Source organism: Perca fluviatilis, chromosome 4 (assembly GCF_010015445.1).
Source record: "Perca fluviatilis chromosome 4, GENO_Pfluv_1.0, whole genome shotgun sequence".
Taxonomy (NCBI): Eukaryota; Metazoa; Chordata; class Actinopteri; order Perciformes; family Percidae; genus Perca; species Perca fluviatilis.
This window is the reverse complement of record NC_053115.1, coordinates 14350012-14364940: the sequence shown is the minus strand read 5'-3', so window position 1 is coordinate 14364940 and position 14929 is coordinate 14350012. Positions and strand designations below refer to the sequence as shown.

Sequence of the window (14929 nt, the reverse complement as noted above, 5' to 3'; positions counted from 1 at the left end):
GTAGAGCCGCTGCTCCTTCGCGTCAAAAGGAGCCAGTTGAGGTGGTTCGGGCATCTGGTAAGGATGCCCCCTGGGCGCCTCCCTAGGGAGGTGTTCCAGGCACGTCCAGCTGGGAGGAGGCCTCGGGGAAGACCCAGGACTAGGTGGAGGGATTATATCTCCAACCTGGCCTGGGAACGCCTCGGGATCCCCCAGTCGGAGCTGGTTAATGTGGCTTGGGAAAGGGAAGTTTGGGGTCCCCTGCTGGAGCTGCTCCCGCCGCGACCCGACACCGGATTAGCGGACGAAGATGGATGGATGGATGGATGGATGGACGTTCAGTTCACATTCGCCCAAAATATGAACGAGTTCATGAACTATCAATGAATGTGTTCAGGCACAACACTGCTAAGGTGTAACCTACAATTTACAATAATAGTCATCAAAACTTTAGCCATAGTTTACATCAGAACATCCCTCCAGAGTACACGGTTATATTGACAATGACTAAGCAATTTGACTGTCTTATCCGTACACAATGATACAAGGACTTGTCATTCTGATGGCACTGACATGTTCATTGACACAGATATTTACTTTTGAGAGATGAACTAAGGATTTTGAGCAAGAGACTCGCTTTTGCATGTAATCCATGGTGTTTTGCTATTTGTACGAATTGTTTTGAGAAATGCACTTACTGTTTTGCAAATGTTGAGAATGATTCAAGAAATGTACCAAAGCGACAAAGAAAAACTGTAATGACCTTGGCTGTATGTTTGGGGTCGTTGTCCTGTTGCAGAATAAATTATGCCAATCATACGCCTCCCTGATGGTATTGCATGATGGATAAGTATCTGCCTGTATTTCTCAGCATTGAGGACACCATTAATCCTGACCAAATCTCCAACACCATTTGGAGAAATGCAGCCCCGAACTTGCAAGGAACCTCCACCATGCTTCACTGTTGCCTGCAGACACTCATTATTGTACCGCTCTCCAGCCCTTTGGCGAACAACCGGCCTTCGGACAGTAGATGTGTGTACCTGGGTCCCACCGGTTTCTGCCAGTTCTGAGCTGATGGCACTGCTGGACATCTTCCAGTTTTGAAGGGAAATAGGCTTGATGAGTTTTTCATCTGCTGCACTTAGTTTCCTTGGCCGACCACTGCCTCTACGATCCTCAATGCTGCCCGTTTCTTTGTGCTTTTTGAAAAGAGCTTAAACAGCACATCTTGAAACACCAGTCTGCTTTGAAATATTTGTCTGGGAGAGATCTTGCTGATGCAGTATAACTACCTATACTATAATTGGTTGATCATACACCTGACTACAGTCCTACAAAATCCCAGACTTTTTGCAAGTACCTATAACAATTGATGCTGGTTTGAAGGCAAAGGGCTATTACACCAAATATTGATGTGATTTCGATTTTTCTTTTGTTCATGCACTTGCATTTATATTTTTGAAAGCATTCTTAGTCTACAGCATTTTTTCACACGAGCCTAAGACTTAAGCACAGTACTGTACATTTCCATGCATGATTTTTAAAAATATACAGTACATATGAATCTGAGTTTGCTACTCAGAGTTTGCTAATCACTTCCTAGACAAAGCAGCTACACAAAGCTTAGATTTTGACATATACAGTATTTGTCACACACAAGTCTTAATGAAATATTTTGTCTACTGAGGTTTTTATTTTGTAGTCATTCCATGCTTAAGCCTTAAACATGCTTGTGAAAGTCACCTTTTCTCACAGTAATCTTCCATGTTAGACGCTCAGTTATGTTTAAAAGTGGATAATTGGCTTCTTAGAACATGAAACATGAGGTGGTCAGATGTAATGTGATAAAGTAGATGAACAGCCTATATGTGTTATTTTAATTATTTTATGTATGTCTTATTAGATCATGTGTATGTATACAACATTATATTTAGTTTTCCTTTTGGCCATTTTTGTGTTTGTTTTTCTGCCCTCTTGCCTACACTCTAAGTTGTTGTCCATTATCCCATCCTCATTTAAAAAATATATATATTTAACTCAACATATTTACATAAAGGAAGATTTCTTTTCTTCATTCCTTGGAATTCTTTAAAAATCCAAATGCTTTTAATTTTCCTTGCTTCTTTTGTGAACTTTATCACTGCTTGTTTGTTGCTGTGTGATTCGTTGAAGTGTAAAGGGCAGGTCCCTCTCTTTGCGGGTCATTTATAGAAATGTGATGTCATTGTGACATCTAATGACAAAAAAAGTGATGATTAAGGCAGTGTCGTATAAAAGCCGAGTCACTGTTAGGGAACAGTGGACTTTGCGATCAGCAGTGAGTTGGAGATGAAGAGAGGAAAGAATGAAAAGTCCAAACTCAGTGAGTAGTACACATTGTTTACTGGTAGATTTTAAGTGTGTAAATATTGAATAGTCTTTTGTTTGTAATCATTTTTCTTTAATTGTGTTCTTATAACCGATGTTGATGAAGTCATTGGTTTTAAGATTTGAATGATGTGGCCCAAATCACAGGTTATTACTGACTGAGCAAATGCATGTAAATTTAACTAAATCACTTATGTAGCAGTTTTGAAAGCAAGGTTGAATTGCTTTTTGCTTATCAGCAGTGAGGTTTCTGGTCATTAAATTGTCTCAAATGGCTTAATCTTTAAGTGTATGCAGTAAAGCTCCTTCACACACGTCTCCGCTACTCTGACTAAAGATTTAATAGAGCTGTGCTTTTTGGTCTTTCAAGTTACTTAAGAAAGCTGGAAATGTCTGGTTTGGTTTATTTTTATTGGCAGAGCTGTTGCTGTTCTGCATGTATCTGCTGTATCTCTGTTCAAATATAAAATCTCACTGGTCTCTCTTTAGAAGGCAGCCTAATTTATAAAAGAAAATCCAGTTTAGCGAGATCCCACTTTCTTTCTTTTTATAACGTAAATAAAAAAATTGAGTTTAGCTCAGAAGAAAGTTTTTTTTTTATCTCTTTTTTTAACTTGAAGAGGAGAGTTTGGTTATGGATTTGTTGAAAAGAAGCAAAGGTTGCACTTGCAAAAGTGTTAATCGTGTAGCACAGCAGATCTCTAGAAATGATTCTTAATTTCCATGAGATAAATAGTTTTATGGGGCAAATTCAGGTTCACTTATTAAGTTGTCAATACAGCGCAGGTGCCATAATATAAAATAAGGTCACTCAAATCATGTTGCAGGGCCAACAGCACATTGTTGCAGTAATTGTGTCACATCCATGAAAATTTCAGCATTGAATGGGTCCGTGAAAAGTTATTGTAACTGATCAGAATGAAGTTATCCAGGTAGAAAAAAAAAACTTTTTAAACTTTTTCTGTGTTTATGTTACTCTTACTCTTCTCTCATCACTAATTTTAGTTTTCCTCCTCTTTGGTTTTGTTAGACTCCTCTCAGGAGGATGGAGTCCAGACTAACCAGTACAGCTCTATCTCTCCTCCGGCCTCCCTAGTGGCCCAGGATGAACCCTTCTCCACATATTTTGAAGACAAGGTGGCCATTCCCGAGAATGTCAGCCAGGTACTGTCTCACAGCCGCTGTTTCGTGTCAAATAAGCAGCAAAATTGAAGTTTTAAATTTTGGTTCAAGTATAATCCTTTTAAAGGTCCCATGGCATGAAAATTTCACTTTGAGGTTTTTTAACATTAATATGAGTTCCCCCAGCCTGCCTATGGTCCCCCAGTGGCTAGAAAAGGTGATAGGTGTAAACCGAGCCCTGGGTATCCTGCTCTGCCTTTTGAGAAAATGAAAGCTCAGATGGGCAAAAACACGCAATAAGGAATCTTCTCCTTATGAGGTCATAAGGAGCAAGGTTACCTCCCCTTTCTCTGCTTTGCCCGCCCAGAGAAAGAGAGAGAGACATCATGGCTTTCAAACGAGCAAAGTGGCAGTTGGTCAAGGACACACCCCCACACTCCACCTTGCCCCCCCTCTCTCCTCCTCAATAGCTACAGGCACAGAAATGGCACATCCTAAGGAAAGCTAATTGTGGGACTGGCTCTAGAGGCTGTAATTCTGCACCAAGGCTGAATTTCGGGAAAGAGACTTCAGATACAGTATTAGGGGACCACTAAGGTCTATATAAAAGCATCCAAAGAGCACCATGTCATGGGACCTTTAACCCTTGTTGGACAGTTTATTAGAATTTGTTAGATTTGGGAATCAAAACACATTTTCTTTTGGAATTGAAACAATACTATATTAATCAAATTACAACATAGGTAATAATGATGAAATTCTGCTGTCCCTCTATTCAGGTGTTCAGTTTCCGTAAGCTCTGGGCCTTCACCGGACCAGGGTTTCTGATGAGCATTGCTTACTTGGATCCAGGGAACATTGAGTCTGACCTGCAGTCTGGAGCTACAGCTAGCTTTAAGGTGATGTACAGTATAAAAACCATGTTAATCTAGATATCCAAACAAAACATGGCTGTTCTGCAAGTTTACTTTGCTGGGTAATGGATGTGGGTTTAGGACAAAATGTGAACCATAATACAGTGTCCTTTTGATTGGTATCTATTTTAGCTTTTTTATTTTTAACTCCATATTTGAGGAAGTGGTTCCACAGGTTTTTGTTGTTCTCTTCACACCGATACATATCTTCTCCCCTTTTCCCTAAAAGTGTCATTATTTAAATTTGAAGGCAAAATGGCCATACTTCTGGTCATATTTTCTATGACAATGCGGCTTGTTCTCTTAGTGTTTGTGTCTTAGAGCTTGATCAAAATATTTCTCTAAGGAAAGGCATCTCAAAAATGCCAGTTTTGAATGTTAACATGAGCAAGAATTTACACATGAGCTATTATTTAACTTTGGCAGTCTGCCCAAGTAAAACTTCCCATATAGGAAGTATTACATAGTAGGATAGTATTACAAAAGTAGGAAATGCTGATTGTATCCTTCTTTTTTTAGCTCCTATGGGTGCTCCTTGGAGCCACTGTCATTGGGCTGCTGTTGCAGAGGTTAGCTGCACGCCTCGGGGTCGTCACTGGGATGCACCTGGCTGAAGTCTGCAACCGCCAATATCCCACGGTGAGCATTCCCTACTCTCATTACACATGAACTTCCCTTTTCTTGTTGTACATTAACGTTTTATGCGTTGGATTGTACTTGTGTAAAATCTCTTTTCTTTTTCAGGTTCCTCGGATCATCCTGTGGCTGATGGTGGAGCTGGCAATTATTGGCTCAGACATCCAGGAGGTCATTGGCTGTGCCATAGCGTTCAACCTTCTCTCTGTGGGCAGGTACCTTCTTCACTGCTTGTCCATGAAAAGTGACTGCAAACATTTTTAGAGATTTACAAAGAGTCTGTTTCTGATGATGGTGAGGACGGAGTTACTGTAGTTCTTCTCTTTCTCCTGCAGGATTCCACTGTGGGCAGGAGTCCTCATCACCATCACAGACACATTTGTGTTCCTCTTTCTAGACAAATACGGTACGGATACACCATCACTTACTCATCAATCAATGTCTAAAGAAGCTGTGCATCTCAGCATTGATACAGTTTGTATCTCCTTGTAGGCCTGAGGAAACTTGAAGCTTTCTTTGGCTTCCTCATCACCGTAATGGCTCTGAGCTTTGGTTACGAGGTAATAGGACCTTGCAATTTCCAATATAATTCAAGTGTTTGTTAACAGCTGACAGAGTTTTTGCCAAGACGTTTATGACACCATGACATGTTTGACTCTGTTTGTCTGTAGTATGTGCTGGTAAGTCCAGACCAAGGAGAGCTGCTGAAGGGGATGTTCTTGCCGTACTGTGCCGGCTGTGGGCTTCCGCAGTTGGAGCAGGCGGTGGGAATCGTAGGCGCCGTCATCATGCCCCACAACATCTACCTGCACTCAGCGCTGGTCAAGGTTAAAAAGCATATTAGAACTTGTCACTGACTCTAGGAGAACCTGAAGAATTTTTTGACAAACACAGAAACCAGTTAAGACTTTTTTTTGTTCTAGAGTATTTCTAAACACGTTTATGTCAAATTGACTCTTGTCAATAATTTTTGATAAACTGATTAGCCGTCCCATCCATATTTTTTATACAATTTACAAAAGTTACAGCATATTTGTCAGTGTTTGACACAAAGTATACATTTTGACACACAGTATGAATTATATCCATAAAGCTCAGCTGTATGAATGCAGTTTTAAAACATTCCTAAAGCAGACTCTGGGTGTTTGATGAAATTTGAGAGTTTTTCTGTTTACTTCCTTATGTGCCAGTCTCGGGACATCGATCGCAAAAATAAGAAAGAAGTAAAGGAAGCCAACAAGTACTACTTCATCGAGTCAGCTGTCGCTCTCTTCGTCTCCTTCCTCATCAACGTCTTTGTCGTAGCAGTCTTTGCTCAGGCCTTCTACGGGAAAACCAATATTGAAATGGTGGGTGTACAATATTAAGAATCCACTCCTCTTTACTGCTGAAGCCTGTGTCTTTCATATGGAAACACAGTGGAGTAATTGTTTTCTGATAAGTACTGCTGACATGCAGTGTCCAGAGCTTTAAGTTGTGGTTCATTATGTGTGTGTGTCCCTGGTTGCAGAATCAGGAGTGCAATGCAACCGGCAGCCCTCACTCAGATCTCTTCCCTCTCAACAACGGCACACTGGAGGTGGACATCTACAAAGGGGTATGTTTGGTCAGCACCACAACAACAATAAATCACAGTTGTATTGACGTCGGAGGACATAGAACATCACTTACTGTCAGTACTTTCAATTCCTGTTGGTATACTATTCATACAACTAGTTATGTAGTATGGAACAGAGACAAACCTTTTCATGGCAGACATTTGAGCTGTGTCCCCATTCCATGCTACATACTAATTGTATGTAGTATATGTTATATACTAATCTGTATTGTGCTGTTTTTTTTGCAGTTAGTATACAATAAATCAACATATTTAACCATTTATACTAACAGGAAAATATGCAATATGTGCATGATTGGGGGTGCTGAGGTACTCTGCAAAATTAAGATAATTAGATAATAATGCTATTCAAGTGCATTTCATGTGTGGCACAATAATGTAGGATATTCTGATCAAATCAAGAGCCAGATGCTTGACTGTTTTTTATTTATTTATTTTGTTTTTTTATATAAAAGTTTTACTCTACCATTAGAGCTACATAAAGAATATGTCGATGACCTGAGACTTATGTTCTCCTACTATTCTCTGCTGCTCTCATGCTGTCTTCCTCTCTGTAAAAGACAAATGACAGACAATGGAAAAATAATGAATATTTCATACCGACTTTTACTCCTTGAACAGCTTTCCCCTTCCTTCACGCATTTCAACCACTGATGATAGATAATTAATTTCTCTGTGGCTATGTCTGTTTGTTCAGGGAGTGGTCCTGGGCTGTGTCTTTGGGCCTGCAGCCCTCTACATCTGGGCAATAGGGATCCTGGCAGCTGGACAGAGTTCCACCATGACAGGCACTTACTCTGGGCAGTTTGTCATGGAGGTAAGAGTGCCTATTGGTTATATACCTGGAAATGGGTAAACACTAAAACAAAGACAAGTGTGTGTGCTCATGTGTTTATTTTTGTGTTTGCAAAGGGTTTCCTGAACCTACGATGGTCCCGTTTTGCTCGGGTGTTGCTGACCCGCTCCCTCGCCATCTTACCTACACTGCTGGTAGCCATTTTTCAGGATGTTCAGCATCTGACCGGGATGAACGACTTCCTCAACGTGCTTCAAAGCATACTGGTCAGGAAGAATCATTTAAGAAAGCCCTCACAATTAAGTCTGTCAAAGAAATTTATAACAATAACCTTCTCTTACTCTGTCCTATTGTGTTTTACACAATACTGTAAAAATATTGACTTTGACTTGACTTTCCATTCAACAGCTACCATTTGCATTGATCCCAATTCTGACCTTTACCAGTCTGACATCCATCATGAACGACTTTGCAAACGGAATGTGAGTGAAAGATATACGTTTCTTTATCATTCATTCCTCAGGATGTGTTTTAGGATCAATTCAATTCAAGTTGAAACTAAGAAAGTGAAAGACGTGATCTCTTTTGGTTTGACAGCCAGTTGGTGAATTTCTTTGTGTTTAGTTATTCATCGACAAATCAAATGCAACTTGTTTGCTCAATGTGACTTGATTGACTCTGTTCCAGACAAGTTTATTATGAACTACGATGTTTATTGAGCGTTTCACCTGCTTCGGACATGTAGACTGATAATTTACAGTAATTTGATGCTGTTTATGAAAAAACACATCCAAAGTTGTTTTTAGACAGGCCAAGATTGAGTTACGCAAACTAGGAATTTCCTCAGTGTTACTGTCAGAAGGACATATTTCCAGGAGACTGTTAGTTTGAGAAAAAAACATTGTTTCTCAATGGTCTAAATAAACTGCCTGTTTCTTTAGGGTGTGGAAGATTTCCGGAGGCATCGTCATCCTGTTGGTTTGTGCAATCAACATGTACTTTGTGGTGGTTTACGTGACGGCGCTGAACAGTGTGCTGCTCTATGTTTTCGCTGCTCTGCTCTCCATAGCCTATCTGTGCTTTGTAGGCTACCTGGTGAGTATGATTACTACAACACTACATTCATTTCTCAGACACTTTTAGTACATTTTGTAACCTTCTTTTAATGCAGACAATGATTCTCTGACGAAGTATAGTAGTATAAACTTGTTACTAAGTTTAAATTAATCTTATTTACTTCAGTCTCTCTTGCTCTTTAAGATTTTTTTTACACAAAGATGTGTTTATAGTACATTGCCTACTAACGGGCTTTTAAATATCAATTTTCAAACTAACGAGTGTTATTTAAATGAATACATGTCTAATCTTTATATTTGAATTAGTTTTAATTGTGAGAACACACACATACACAAGCACAAACAAAAGCAATTTAAATAAATCAAAATCAAACTTCATACTTAAAGCTGCTGTAGGTAAGATTGTGAAGATCCAGGACTTTGCCAACAAATTTGAACATCGACAACTTCTCAGTCCCTCCCCCCTTTCTGCTGCAGCCCAAACCGTCTCCTAAGCCCCTCCCACACAAGGGAGTTTGACAGAACTGCCGGCATGTCAGACAGACAACATTTTCAATAACTAAAACACTAACACAACGTTAACTTTACTCACCAACAGTAAAACGATGCTTACTAGCAGGTTAGCGTTAGCCATTACAGCATCATATCAGACCGATCACTGTGATAACGTTACTATCATCCTCACCAACGTAGCTTTGTGGACTTTTGACTACTAATAACCAAGTGAAAGATAAATCATTCATGGTAATTATGTTACCTGTTGAGAGGAAATGTGGCTACGTCTGCATCGTTCTTCAGATCTTTAAAATCCTGCAGCCACGCCACCTCTGAAAAGCCTCTCCATTATTCACAGAGTTTTGGAAAACTTTTCTGCAGCTCATGCGCGGGGAGGGGGGAGGGGAGAACGCTATATATGCGTGTGCCTGAGCAGTGATTGACAGGCAGATAGACCACCCCTATGGCCCTGATTGGAGAAAATCGACCGGGAGCGGTGGAATTTTGCCAATCGCACTACAGGCTGTAGGTGGTGCCAGAGGAGCTGGACTTTTTTCTTTTTTTTTACATAATTCATGTAGTTCTACTGGAACATAGGGTCAGTTTCAGCAAATATGACAGAAAGTTAGTTTTAAAAGACTTACCTACTGCATCTTTAAGCAACATTGCCTAACATTGTTTTTTCTGCGATTTGGTGCCCCTTTAGTTTCAGAAGGCAATTTATACACTGATGTGGTAAATATGGACAGCTGTACATGTGCATTTGTTACGATTACATTACTTAGGATCAAAAACTAGAGAGTCCACAACTTTGCTAACACAGCCAAACATTAAGCAAGTGCAACAACACAAGACATAGCTAAAATTACTCGCTGGTCCAACAGCAAGATGGCGGGCTCGGCGTCTGTCTTGCAGCCTTTTATTTTCGCAAAGCTCTTACCATTCTCCCTGTTACAAGTCAGAGTAGCATCAAAATGATTTTGAAGCTGATGTTAAGGTAAAATAGTGACATAATGTTGCTGTAATTAGGATACAGTAATACAAGGTTAAAGGCGCTGTTAATCAGATTTTTAAACTCAACCTGACCATAACATAATTACAAAAAGATAAATATAAAAACTGTTTTATTAATTGTGATGTATTGGACAGTTTTCTAATGCTTTAAATAGTATTTGTTTGCAGGAAGATAATGGAGTAAACTTAGATTCTATTTTGAAAATGGACTGTGTTTGGTGTTTTGAGGTCTTCTGTCTCACTGTTGTTTTAGTTAAAAAAAAAAATATTAAAAACATATTTCATGCATAAGTGTGACTTCTCTCTCCTGTGTTGTTGTCTGCAGGCATGGCACTGTTTGGTTGCCTTGGGAGTTTCCTGCCTGGACTTTGGCAGCAGGGTAAGCAATCGACCTGCTGTGCTCATAGAGGAGCAGTCTGAGTACGACTCCTAGAGCCAAACAGGACAGTAACCACCAGCATTCCTCTTTCCTCTTGGACACACTGAGCCCTGTACACAACCAAGACTTTTCTAGATCATGTAGGATCTTGAAAGCACATTTACTGCTAATGTCACGTGTTTATTTTGTGTCGGGCTGGGTATCAGAATTTGGTGCTATTTAGGTACCCAATGAACCAAATTGATAGTAAACCAGCACAGAAAATTCAAGGCCAGTGTTTGATGATTACGAAGACTTCTAGGAAATGTATATACATAATTTGGCAAGTCAATTAGTGTTACAATCCTCAAAGGCAATATCTATATTCACCTCTGCTTGTAAAGTAGCATACTGTGACATGAGTGGTTTATACAACATGTAACTCTATTGATTAATAACCCAATGATCTATATCTTTAAACCAGATTTTCCATTTTTATAAAATTCTATCTACACTTTAAAAAAGGAAATAGCAACTCAGCTTGTATTTTCACCACATCTTAGTGAAAGACATTCCCGATAACTGGGTAATACATCACAGTAATAAGATGTAAAACTGGGGTAATAAGGTGATAAGAAGGTAACAGATGTAATAACTAGGAAAGGGTTCAATGATACCATATGTATATCTGGGTAATGGTAATATAGTTATATTAATATTGTAATAACATGATAATAATGGGGTAATATATGTTGTTTTCACAGTATTATAAGCTACTATCAGTGTAATACCTTCCAAATTAGATAAAACTTCTTGAATTTAAAATTGGTAATTACCATATTATAATTCATCCACCCTTTATGTTCCATGTATTTCCCTTTTTTTTCAAGGTAATACTTTACAAATGATATGTTTTATCTTGTGACTTCTTACCTGGAAATGCTTCTGGTAGTTTTGTGTGTAACAACCATGAATCAGCAGTGCAAAATGCATTTATTCTATTTTATTACATGGTAATATTAGAATATAGAGGTGCGGAGATTACCTGGAAATGCTTCTGGTAGTTTCCAGGTAATCTCTGCACCTCTGTTATTCTAATATTATCATGAAATGTGTCTTGTCCTGTATACATGTAAGTTGTAACCCTGTGCAATCTGACGAGCAGCTAAACACCTTCCACCATCAAGCACTGGAGACTGGGATCGTCATGACTCTGTTTATTTGACTTAGAAAGGGTGAAACTGGGAAATGAAATACAATGACCAATTACTTACACATTGATGAGTCACAAACATTATACAATGACAATTGTAAAAACAATATAACTACACATCAATGTAATGCGGTAGTATACACAGTAGCAAACATGTAAGATGAAATAAAGATAATACATATATGATGAAGGAAGATAAGTTTGTAGCACTGTGCAATTGATGCAGATGTTGTTTAATCTCTTGTTGACTGAGAGATTAGGTGTTGGATCTTTTTTGCTTCTCTTTAGTGAAACCATGGTAAACCTCTACTCCACATTTTATTTAGTATTGTTTGTCTGTGGGTAAAAGCTTCATAGAAATGCATTGTAATATGTCATATTGCGATACATATGGTTATAATTTGAAAACTTTGAGACTTATTTATACTGCTATGCAGAGAAGGAAAGTAATTTATGTGATGTGGTAGCTTCAAAATAATGTTGTAGTCATAATTGTTATTTTCATGACAAAGCTGTTTAAAGGAGAACTGAAAACAAAAGTCAAAACAAGTAAAGAGGAAGTCAAGATTACTTATGTAGCCCAAAATCACAAGTTTGTCTCAGAGGGATTTACAGTCTGTAATCTATCGTTAAACCCTCGAAAGCAGCAATTCTGTGCATTACATTTCAAAAATGCTACAGCTCCGAATAAAATAAGGTCAAAACAGATTAATTCAAATATACAAAATGTTTACGCTAATTCTGGTGCATCTGTTAATTACAGTGTGCTTAGCGCTATGCACTGATTCATTTAAGACTAACTTCAGAAATGTTTTTGTTCTCCCTTCTCAACGTTGTTAGTTTATTTTTAAGTGTATGTCTGTTTCTTTCCACTAAGAATAAACTACTATTACTATTAAAGCTGCTGTAGGTAAGATTGTGAAGATCCAGGACTTTGCCAACAAATTTGAACATTGACAACTTCTCAGTCCCTCCCCCCTTTCTGCTGCAGCCCAAACCGTCTCCTAAGCCCCTCCCACACAAGGGAGTTTGACAGAACTGCCGGCCGGCATGTCAGACAACATTTTCAATAACTAAACACTAACACAATGTTTACTCACCAACCGTTAAAACGATGCTTACTAGCAGGCTAGCGTTAGCCATTTCAGCATCACATCAGACCGACCACTGTGCAAACGTTACTATTATCCTCACCAACGTAGCTTTGTGGACTTTTGACTACTAATAACCAAGTGAAAGATAAATCATTCATCGTAATTATGTTACCTGTTGAGAAGAAATGTGGCTACATCTGCATCGTTCTTCGGATCTTTAAAATCTCCTGAAAAGCCTCTCAAAATTCACACTTGCAAGAGTACATGATAGAGACGCAGATAGATCCACCGATTGAAAAAAGCAACCTGAGGAAAATCACGCGGGGAATTTTGCCAATCGCAATACAGGCTGTAGGTGGTAACATTTTAATTTATATGTCGTTCTACTGGAACATTTTCAGCAAATATGACAGAAAGTTAGTTTTATAAGACGTACCTACTGCATCTTTAACTGTAGAGTTTAGAAGTCCACAGGAAGCTTAAAGGACTATTCCGGCACCAAACGATTAATTTTAATTATTAACAGATGTGTACCCACTCAATCGTTCTCTGGGATATGTTTTCATGCTAATCGAATGTGTTTGTAGTTTGAAAGAAGCTAGCGCAGACCGCTGATTAGCTTACAACGCTAGTATTCGGGGCACAGGGAAAGTAAAAAATCACTATTTATACCACTAAAAAGGCTCAAAATATCACCAAACTTCAACGGTAGCATAATGAGGGTCCCTAAATGTTAACCGAAGCATTGAGAACTTTGTAAGTGTACAGACAGTTTATTAAAAAGATAGATTAGAAAGACAGTAGTTCTCGTATACAGGCGGCCGCTGTCTTTGTATAATAAAATAGTTTTACATTATGGAGGACCATTGATGGCAACACAGCATTAGGTTAATACTTGAAAGTTAGCAAATTATGTTAGGAGGACTCAACATTCAATCAACATATCTCCGTGCCGGAGAAGTGCATTTGGTCGGAGTATGTTAGTCACGCGTGACGCGTACATGGCCTGGCTGTGTTCTAATCTAGCTTCTAGTGAAATCTATTGAAAACATGGCACTGCCCTCAGTTAAACCATATTTCTTATTGATAACTGTGTCATTTGTTGCATGTGAAGTATTTTAAAGTGTCAGAATATGCTGGGATTGTCAGAGACCATTTTCTGGTTTCTGTTAAATGTGATATTTCTGATTTGATTCAATTGTACAGTATGATACAGTATTGAGACCGTACTGAAAGTGTTTTTTCCTGATTATTTCTATGACATTTGTTGTTTTAAATAATCTGTTATGTGTGAATGTTTTTTTTTCTTGTTGAATAAAAAAAGGAAAAATACTTTTAAAATCTTCATTGTTTCCAAATCTGTCTATTATTTCTTCTTTTAGTAAAATAAATTAGAAAAGAATTAATTACTGGGGTGTATATTGGATCTTATTCATAAAGATCTTATAGAAAAACACTGCAGAACGAATTACACTCAACTGCTCCTTATTCTGTATCCCCACTAACAGAATCTATGTTGCTATTTCTTTCTTACTTGAAATTAGTTTAGATACTGCTCATTTTCCCAAATGTGACTAAGTTGACCTAGGTGTATAGGTTGTTATTGTCGACCCCTTAACATCCAGCCTGCTGAATATAAAAAAATATAGGTTCTGAAGCCCAAACACCATGTTGCTCTTTTAAGACAGCATATTTGCTTTTCCTACTATGACTGCTGGGGATTTCACCTACATCAGTGTCTGATTTGACAGCACCAATGTTATTGCTGAGGAGCAGTAGGCCTAATAGCTAGCCTACATCGCACATTTTAGACCCTGTCACAAAATAAGCATGATAGCCTGCAGGGGTTTGATAGGGCTCCCAGCGATTAACGTAGTGACTGACTTTCAAAACTGACTTGCACCTATGAGCAGTTTGCTCCTTTTTTGTTAAATCACTTTATAGGTAGGCCTAGTTTTTTCAAGGTTTCACACAATATATGCTATCCTTGTTTGTAGGCTAGTAACGTTAGTACTAGTTTATAGAGGCTGCTTCTAAAGTAGGCCTATAACGTTAGAAGTTAACTGAACCAAGCTTTTTATGAGAGCTAAAGGAAAAATACTCTCACCCGCCGCCATAAACCTACAAAATACCTTTGGAGTAACGTTTACTGTCATGGATCAAGATGAGAATGGGTAGCCTAAAATTCTGAACGAGACTGGAGGGGGGTGTGGGTGTAACATGAATTATTTTTATTCAGAAACT

At 38.6% G+C, this 14929-nt stretch overlaps 1 protein-coding gene across 1 annotated transcript; it reads left to right on the top strand.

Moving 5' to 3' along the window:
- Positions 1-2242: 2242 nt before the first annotated feature.
- LOC120557943 (natural resistance-associated macrophage protein 2-like) lies at positions 2243-11790 on the top strand. Its single transcript, XM_039798668.1, has 15 exons — positions 2243-2344; positions 3380-3513; positions 4251-4370; positions 4905-5024; positions 5130-5236; positions 5357-5427; positions 5514-5581; positions 5693-5848; positions 6212-6370; positions 6532-6618; positions 7337-7456; positions 7552-7701; positions 7844-7917; positions 8377-8530; positions 10346-11790. The coding sequence occupies exons 1-15, from the start codon at positions 2311-2313 to the stop codon at positions 10451-10453; spliced, it is 1662 nt and encodes a 553-aa protein (XP_039654602.1). The 5' UTR covers positions 2243-2310; the 3' UTR covers positions 10454-11790.
- Positions 11791-14929: the final 3139 nt, after the last annotated feature.